The 9696-nt window shown below is 39.0% G+C and overlaps 1 protein-coding gene across 1 annotated transcript in view; it reads right to left on the bottom strand.

Annotated features, from left to right (window-relative positions):
• LOC308178141 (uncharacterized protein) overlaps positions 1 to 9696 on the bottom strand; it is a 70977-nt gene that overhangs the window by 54303 nt on the left and 6978 nt on the right. Inside the window, exons 3-14 of the mRNA XM_080556243.1 lie at positions 9341 to 9551; positions 7799 to 8006; positions 6800 to 6943; positions 5779 to 5935; positions 4768 to 4847; positions 3646 to 3769; positions 2919 to 2999; positions 2667 to 2768; positions 1650 to 1777; positions 1419 to 1518; positions 680 to 799; positions 3 to 85 (exon numbers count right to left, since the gene is read on the bottom strand). Of these exons, the coding sequence (XP_080412369.1) occupies positions 3 to 85; positions 680 to 799; positions 1419 to 1518; positions 1650 to 1777; positions 2667 to 2768; positions 2919 to 2999; positions 3646 to 3769; positions 4768 to 4847; positions 5779 to 5935; positions 6800 to 6943; positions 7799 to 8006; positions 9341 to 9551 (1538 nt within the window). The remainder of the gene's footprint in view (positions 1 to 2; positions 86 to 679; positions 800 to 1418; positions 1519 to 1649; positions 1778 to 2666; positions 2769 to 2918; positions 3000 to 3645; positions 3770 to 4767; positions 4848 to 5778; positions 5936 to 6799; positions 6944 to 7798; positions 8007 to 9340; positions 9552 to 9696) is intronic.

The raw sequence follows: 9696 nt of genomic DNA, 5'->3' as shown, positions 1-9696 counted from the left end.
ACGCTTTTCCCCACTCTTTGTTCCTTAGAACCTTTCTCTGGATTTTCCCAGTAGCTGTCTTTGGCAGAGCCTGAACAAATTCCACCTGAATGACAAAAATGCATGCTCACTTTCAGCCAAGCAAATTCTGATTAATCTTTGAGATGCAAGGAAAGACATACCAATATTATAGATAGAGTAAAAAGCTGGGAAGCTGCACAGCTTGGGGGTGGGATGGTGAAATTCCTTACTACACATCTTAGCTGGGCTGCACAGGCAGTAATTGCAGGGGCAAGAACCACAGTCCTGAAGGTGTGTGTGCTTCAGCTATTACGAAAGCAAATTCTTGTTGTTTTTCAACTCCTTTGATGCCAGCAGGAATTTCTACTTTGCTTTGGCTCAGAGTCTAAACAGAGCTCAAGGAAGGAATTGGTAAGAACGAATGCCTTGTCCATCAGAATCACTGTGAAAATCTTGTAATTCATGAAAGTAAGATTAGTCCCTGATAAAGAACCACTTCCTCCTTTTGGGTTCTTTCTAGTGAAAACAGCAAACCCAGGGCTACAGCTGACTCTCTAATTTATTTTTATTTTATCTAACTATGTTTAAAGTGTAAGTCAGCAGTTGAAAAGGAACTGAGGCAGGACAAAAACAGTTCAGTTCCTGACACAATTAGAAGACCTTTTTGTAGTGTACTTACCTTTCTTGGATACTTGTAAGGAGCAGTCACCTTTTTGACATGTTGCTGAAGATCTTGAGTTAGTTTTTCTGGATCATGTGATACAAAAGCAGGAGCCAAAACAATGAAGGCTTTGACTACCTGTACCACAAAAGTTAAAGGACTCCATTAACTTCCAGATGTAGGAATAAAGGGATACTTTTGTTGCTAAAACTGAATACCAAAATATAAGAAAGCTTTTCTTAATCTCTTATGTCCTGGGCTATTGCTGTTTATTATGGAACGAGTTGTAATAAAGGACACATACTGAAGTACAGGGCTATTTGTTTCTTTGTTTTTTTCTCCACTTTTTTCTTCTTCTTAATTTTATACACTACTAAACTTTCTAAATGTTTTAGAACAGAAAAGAAAACAGCTGAAAGTTTCACCTCAATAAAAACATGTTGCAATGTTGAAACAACAACAACAAAAAGCTCTCTGCTACCATGTGCTTAGTGAAAAAACAGAAGGAGTAAAATCCCTAATACTATTTCTTAGACAAAAAGATGACACAATAGATTATTTTTTCCACCTCGGACTTATTGAGAGGAAAACGCTGAAATTCTGAGATGTGTCAAGGAATGTTTAATTTTTTTTTAACTCATTTTAATTTCAAATTTGCAACTTTTTCATTCCAAGGAAGCCTGGGATATATAGAGAACTTGATGCTTAGAATAAAATACATTTCTTTCCACATCTTTTTTTTTCTTTTCCTTTTTACCTCCCCTCGAATGGGATCAGGACTGCTGACAACAGCTGACTCCATGACTGCAGGGTGCTGTATTAAGGCACTTTCAACTTCAAAGGGACCAATACGATACCTAGGAGAAAACACAAATATGACAGCCATAGCAAGTTAGTCATTCAGCTGGTCTTTTGATATTGAATTTCGTGCTAAAAAACAGAACATTCTTACCGGGCAAACAATCAAATCTAAAAGCAACTGACTTACCCAGAAGAATTAATTATATCATCAGATCTTCCAACAAACCAGACATATCCTTCCTCATCCATAATCCCTCTGTCCCCAGTGACATAAAAGTTTCCAGACATGCATGCAGCAGTTTTCTCCGGATTATCCTGACAACAACCAACATTTCAAAAAAAGAAAAGTATATCTGATAGTTATTGGAATGTAATTCATTCACTTTAAAGTAGTGCTAAAAATGATCAAGGCTATTTTTTAGTTAGACTCAAAGTAATATATTTAATGCTATTTTATGTGTTCAATTAAAAAAAAGAGCCACTTTCATTAGCAGTATTGAACAGGCAATGCATGAGAGATGGCATTTGCATACACCTATTTTTTTTAGAAAAAAGGCTGCTATCCTTCAAAATGCCCATCCAACACAGCATTTTGCTAAAATATGTAATTCATTTTCTTCAGAGAAATGATTTTTTATTGCAGGGGGTCTCCACAATGATCTCCTGTCAATAGAAACTTTTCACCCCCGACCTTCAAGACGAAAGCGTAAATGAGGTGACCTACAAGAAAAACTTCATTAACTACACTTATCTATTTTTCTACATAAGTAAAAACAACTTGACAACATAAGACTTGATGAAACATTGAATATGTTAGTGATATTAAGGAGTAACGTATTTGTGCTCTTTGGAAACCCTCCCTGAGCTCTTGGCATATTAGAGAAGCCTTTATGGTTTTGCTTCGTTACTCTTTATCCAAGGATAGGGGTGGAAAGGAACAGAAGGGAGTGACGCACTGAATAGAAAGCCCGTAAAGCTAAGAGCCAGATACAGGTCTGGAACAAGGTACTTCCTGCTTCATGGTGCAAGATGCAGTAATATCCTGCCTGTGTGTTCTTGATCAGATGTACTGATCAAAGCTCTCACATAACCTAGTCAGACCCTCTGAAGATTCTGGATGAAATTCTTCTCCTCAGTAAGGTAATTTTGCCCTGGGTCTCTCTTGAGCTTCTCAGCTTGCGCAGAGAGGCTAACTCAGACTTACCATGTACTCAGAGAACATACAGAATGGTCGTTCAGGTTGAACTCGAATAGCGATGTTGCCTTCTTTTCCTACAGGCACAACAGTTCCATGGTCATCTATGATCTGCAGAAAGGACTTACCATTACTGCTTTGACTAGCTTTGAGAAATACTTGTGTTGTAACAAGTGAATGACAGACCAGGACACAGACAGCATTCCCCTTATGCACATACCCTAAACTGTAGCTGAGCTCAGATGTAGTGTATCAACATACCTGCACATCGTAAGGGGGAACAGCTTTTCCCAAAGAGCCAGGTTTAATTTTCATTCCTTTCATATTGGCACATATTGTAACCTGCATAACAGATATGTATTCATATTAGTGCAGCTTTTTCTAAGCTTTATTATCAGCTTGCATTAGGCGTGACACCTCTTCATGGCTTTGTAACAACCAGGACTGAATCAAGACTAAAGCGCCGTGGTTCTCCACCACATGAGAGAATGGTCAGCCCTGTGGAATGTGGTTGCTTTTGCTCAGTCTGAGCCAGTGGATTCTTCTGCAAACACCTGAATTTGCAAGATAGCAGATACAAGATGATCATGTCTTATTTCAATAAGGGGATAATTTACTTGGGACCATCTCAAAGATAAGTGGAGAGAATGCCTGAAATCTGACTCATAGTAGCTTCATTATGTTTGCTTACAGAATGGTCTGGGACGTGAACTGATTTAATTCTTCCCATCAGAAGCTCAAAGGGGCCAAGCTGATACCCAGAGCAAATTACTTTTTATTTTTTCTTTTTAAGCAAAGATGATGAAAAGCTCTACTACAAGTTATTTGATCTGAAGTAACTTCTAGTATGCTTTTTGCAAGGAGCTTCCTTTTAAAAAGAAGTTAATTTAAATGATTCTCACCTTTTCCATTGATTTATCAAAGCACATCGTGCCTTAGGTACTGTCACCTTTGGAATGGCATACTGTAGGAATTAAAATGAACGTACTGTTTCAGTCTGGCCATAGCCTTCATAGATATCCAGCCCTGTTTGGATTTTCCATTGCTCCATCACTTCAGGATTGAGTGCTTCCCCTCCAGATAAACAATGTTTCAGACTCATGAACTTGTAGCTTGAGAAGAATAGCAAATAAAATAATTTTCTTAATTTCTGAAAATAGCAGTGAATGGTTTTACCTGCGCAGCTTCCCTCAACTTTCAAATAAAGTATAACTGAAACTTTACAAGCTAGTTTGAAAATGACAATAATCATCCTGTTACACGCTCCTGGATTGAACTCCTAGATTGGTCATGTTACCACTGAGGGCAATGTGATTTCTCTCTGTGTCACTGGGAGTTGGTAAGAACAAAAAAGGATTTACAAATTTTGTCCGAAAAAAAGCAAGCAAAGGTGTTTTCTTGAAAGAACTGACCAGAGCAATCTGAACAAGCATGTCAGATGTTCTTGGAAAGCTGAATTAGGTGGCTATATCCCAACACCTAAGACCAAATCAAGAATTTTCTAAAGCAAAAGAAAGGTTAAATAGGAACACAGAGCCTGAGCTCTCTACTAAATTAGGGCTGGCTTTTTTCAGGATGAAAGACTTGTGCAAGAAGAGTAAGTACATCACTAAAGGTGTGAAAACTCCTTACAAATCACATTGACTACTTCTCATAAGCTGAATATTTTACAGCGTAACAAAACCAGTAGCAACTGCTGCCAGATGACTCTCAGCATGTGAAAGTCCTCTAAATGATCACTTCATTCTCAAGTATACAGAACAACTTCACTGTACTCCAACAGTTCCTGGATCCAGAGCTGTCTGAAATCCTCGTTGTCTTAAATTTAACTGTGAACCATAAGTTCAAAGGAAGTGATACCTTAAAACACATCTAATTTATTTCCTCTGTGCTGTTTTAAACAAGACCCCATTCCTGAAGCCTGAATGGCCGAAGGTGTGACTACATATTCTCATGTTTCAGAACACAGCCTTCTCTTCTGAGATCAAATTTTTGCTAATTAGTTTTCCTTTATCTGAAAAAATAAAACAACATAAGGCACTAAACAGCCAGAGCTGTCAGAGCATTATATCCCAGCCTCTCTGCTACCCTTGCAACAGATGTGCAGTACCTGCTCAGACAGTGTTGGACAAGCATGCGGTAGGCAGTGGGGGCAGTGCAAAAGGTGGTGATGGGGTATCTTGAGAGAGTCTAGAAAAAAAAGAAAGTTACCTTGCTGAAAAGAAAATGTAATGGTGAGTCTCACTTTGTAAGTGTCAGGTGATATTAACACGACTTATGTGCTAAAATGTTTGCAAAATGAAACTCCTACGAATGCCAGGTATATTTAACATTCAACAAAGAACTGTGAATGCCTGAGACATCCTGACCATGGAGTGGTTGTACCAGTCAATGCCACTGCTGTAGAAAAAAATAATACTTTCCGTCCAACAAAAATCACTCATGTGAATGAATGACCACTGAGAGTAGCTAGTAGTTCCATTTAAGACCCTTTCCTCCTTCCCAAGGCAATCGTGTCCTAGGCTCAAGGCAAAGTGAAAACAATGAATAAGAATGAAGCTTTTCAAGTTTGTTCCTGAGGAAGTCTGGGTCTCCCTTCCACACACGAGGCTGATGTTGAGGAGAACAGCCCAGCTATTTGGTTTTGTGAATCAGAGGGGAGGAATAGGCACACTGGCAACTCACAGAAAATTCAGGATAGCAGAACCCCAGTTCAGGTTCATACCCAACTCTTATGACTGGCCAATGCCCACCCCTCTCCCAAAGTACCTAGAAGTTCATATTCAAGCTTTGCTTTAGGCTAAGTATGGAACAGGACACCAGTGATCTTCAGTTAATTTTATCCTGCATCTTCCACCACATACCCTCCACCCTGTAGCCCTGTCACATGGCCTAACCAGGAGGGAAAACACTTGCTCCTCTAGCTTACTGGGCACCAAAGGGAGGGATAGTTGTTTGGGATGTGGGAAGTACCATGCTTGATGCTACAGAGCAGTTGGTACATATGCACTGAAATCTACCTTGTTTGCTTCATTTATGCAAAATGGAAATAAAGGTCAACAAAAATTAGCTTTATTTAAAAGATAAGTTATGCTTTCATTAAAAGAAATGTTATGCTTACCTCTGCAATAACTGCTGGTTTAAACTCTGGCAAACTGTGTACAAAAACACATGATCCATTGATCCATGGTGCAAAAACACTGCTCCAAGCTGCCTTTACCCAGCCAGTATCAGAGGTATTCCACATTATATCTGAGGGAGTCAAGTTCATCCAGTACCTGATAAAGCAGAAAGGGAAAAAATGCTTCATACAGTGTGAGAGACTCAGGCCCAAGTCACAGCACAATTAAAGAAAATGACAGGAGGCTTCCATTAGAACATGAAGTGTCAGCAAGTAGGGCTGTTTAGAAAGTTTGTAAGAATTTAAGAAAATCTTAAAACATTTTTTCCCTTTGTTTCCTCCTGTTTAATATTTCAAGTGTCTGTTTTTCTTCTGAACCGTGCAAAAGCATCCTTGGCCTTTGTTGCAGAATCTGGATCCAGACCAAAAGCTGAACAGATCATTTGGAACACATTTTCCTCACCTTGTGGGTTAGAGACATCAGCTAAATCCCAGATTATTTCTCTAGGAATTAAAACAAATTACTTCTGTTGACTCCACACCACCAACTTTCAACAGAGAATGCCTAGGGAAATGCATCTTTTGGTTTTCTCAAAATTTCTGACTCCTTGGGAAGTACAAATGAGAAAGATGCTCAGTGAAAGCAAACCATTGCCAAGCCAGATTCCAAGTGAACTGTGACTTGTAAGATACAATCTTGTGGTCCAAAGGCCTTTGGTTCTCAGGGAAGGCTTACATAATACTAAAGAACTCAACTTTATCTGGTTTTGCTATAAGGAGGCTCTCCTGACTGCTACTCTGCAGTCAGCCCTGTGAGTGATAAAATCCTGTGGCTTGATGATCTCAACTGAGTCTACGAAAGTTTTTAATAACCAGCGTTTCACCCTAAGAGGGGAAGGTGAGGAAGAAACAAGATCCTATGCTCACTAAACGCCTACATTTACTGTATTTTTTACTGTCCCATTTTCAATTAGTGATTGTATCACATAATCAGTACACTGGGAGCAACCACAAGCTATACCTGCCACTGGTTGCAAATCCGATGCCGTAACTGCCGTGAGACTGTACCACCATCTTTGGAGAACCTGTACTTCCACTAGTAAAATAGATCAGCATTGGGTCTCGACTTCTTGTCTTGACGCATTTGTGGTCAGCAGATGTCACCCTTCAGAAGAAACAGTATATGATAGCTATTACATTCCACGAAGGAAATACTATTTTTTAAGGTTTAGGAAATAAACAGGAAAATGATTGGCCCCAGCTATATGATCTCACAAAATAAATAGTTGCATCAGACAGCACACATAAGAGCTAGAGAGCACATTTGGCTACTCTCAAGTTTGCTCTGTATATCATAATTTTCACAACATGAGCACCTAGAGCATATTCCAGTGACTGCACACAATTATTTTGCAAGGGCTCTCAAAACACTTTTTGTAGAACAACAGGTAGATGCAAAAATAACTTCTGCCTCAACATATACTGTCTCCCACTTTAAAGTCAATGGGGGCCATATTCAGGCTATGATGCCAGGCAAAGTGGTCTTACAGACAAATTATACCATTTAAGTTCAAGATACCAACGAACTGTCAGACTGCCTGGGCTATCAAGACAGTCAAGGGAAGAAATAACTGACGCCATGTTAGTGGGGCACCAACAGATATTATGGCAATATTATCATCTCATTGAATTAAAGAGACATTAGGCTGGGCTCTAGAAAATGAGCACAAAACAACTGCAAGATTAGTACTCTGTGCATTTGTGTTGTGACTGCAGGTGGAAACAGAAACATTTTAGAAGCTGGCAAGTTGCTGAGTAAGGTGAAGCTCAAAAACCTGAGTTCAGCTCCCAGAAAGTATGCTGGAGGAATTTGTACTTAATGAAGTGATTACAGTGAGTTGGCAGAGGGATGGAAAAATGTAACTCATCTGTATTTAGGAATCCCAAAACTCAGCGACATCACCTGACTAACACAGCTTCTTTTATTTCACATAGATGTTGATAAAACAGCTGTACTCACGCAAAGAGTTCTTTGAGGTTCAGCCACCCATCTCGGCTCCCTTTGGCTACAATTAATTTGGTTTTCAGAAAACGGCATTCAGACATGACAGATTCTACTGCAGGTGCCAGTGTATCATTGGTAACGATGCACTTGGCCTTTGAAGCCTGGAGTCGGTATAAAATATCTTTGGCTGTTAATTGGGATGTTCCTGGAATAAAGACAATTCCTAGAAAAAAGCAACAAGCAATTCAGAAAATTCACCATTTATCTTTACGATGTTTACACAACATGACCCCAGTCACAGAAAAGCTGAGTTGCTTGCCAAGAACTTATTCTTTCAGAACAAGGAACAAAGTTTAACTCATGTTTTGAAGGCAGAGTTGGGTGAATTTGCGGTCAAGGAATGACCTGGCATAGACCCAACCTGCGAGATCTCATCTGGCTCTGAACAACCTCCAAAATCTGCAACACTGATGTTGAGTTTTGTGTCATCCACGTTAAAGGTATGTCTGATGAGTAAGATCTAGATTTAGACTGTTTTTAACACTTCCTTCATGGTCTGTAACTAAGTAAGGGAGTAGTGAAATTACCATCCACTTAAGTGTATAAGGCCAGCATTTGGATAATATTTACATGTGGCATAAAGCCATTGTTCATTTCAATAAGGAATTAATATCTCTGACATGGTATATAGACCTCAACAGATTGAGGTCAGGTAGTTTACACATACTGCTCAGTCAACACATCTGTCAAGCACAGATTAGTATTCTAATGTGAATAAATGTGAGTTTGGATAATGGGCACAATGTGCTTGAAATCACGTTTTCAGAAGGAAAAACAATTTTCTGGATTTCTATACTTCCTTTTCCCAAGAATTTCAATAGCCTACACCTACGTGATTGATTTCAGTCTTCCTACACCTTCATAGGTGTCTACTAAATTTCACAACTGGGAAACTGAAGCACTGAGCTACTGAATGATATTCCCATGTCATAGTTAAGAAAATCTTGGATACAATAGAACCGGATTCCCTGAGTCTCAGACTCATCTGCAACCTGCAAGAATCACAGAGCAAACAATACAAAAATACTTGATTGTGTCCCTGCTGATGCTGAATTGTTTTATAATGGATGTTTAGCAGACTAAAAATGAAATGGTTCAACTTCTTCTGAAGAATTTGGGAAACTAACAGTAGAACAGAAGAATATTGTACTGAATTAGAAACCACTGTAGTCATATAAATTAGTGCATTAAAACTGTTCATTCTGATAATGGGTCTGGTCAAGTTTGGCCTTAGGTTGTAAACATTTAATCTCCACTGTTTTCAACTGAGGATGCCGTTTAACTGAACAGTGTCTATTCAGCATCAAGTACAATGCTGTTTCGGTTCCTGTGTGGGTGCTGCCAACTCTCCTTCTATGTAAGAGAAGAATTGTACAGGGCAGAGCAGCTAATTCCTGCTCACTTTTTTTTTATAGATATATATTGATTTAGCAATTTTTTTTCACATTTATTTATTTTCGTTCTTTCTGTGTCTAAGAAATCAATAAGGTTATTCACCTGCTCGCATACAGGCCACATTCAGTAGCCACCATTCAGGAACACGAGGCAGAACTGCTATAACTCTGTCTCCTCTCTGCAAGCCACATGTCTCAGAAAGTATATTAGCTGTTTTCCTGGACAGAAATCCCAACTCTTCAAAGCTCCACTTCACCTCTTCTCCTTCATCATTTACCCACCAAAAAGCTGGATTTGCTGGTCGTCTTCCATCCTAGAATGCAACAGAATATATTATAGATAACAAACCTTAAAAGGTTTATTTTTAATCCAAAATAACTCCAGACTAAGCAAATGATCCTTGGCCATCAGTCTCTTAGAGAGAGACAAAGAAAATACTGCATTCTACTCTCCAGCTA

Source organism: Anser brachyrhynchus (genome assembly GCF_964034855.1).
Source record: "Anser brachyrhynchus genome assembly, chromosome: 15".
Lineage (NCBI taxonomy): Eukaryota > Metazoa > Chordata > Aves > Anseriformes > Anatidae > Anser > Anser brachyrhynchus.
This window is presented reverse-complemented; position numbering and strand designations above follow the sequence as displayed.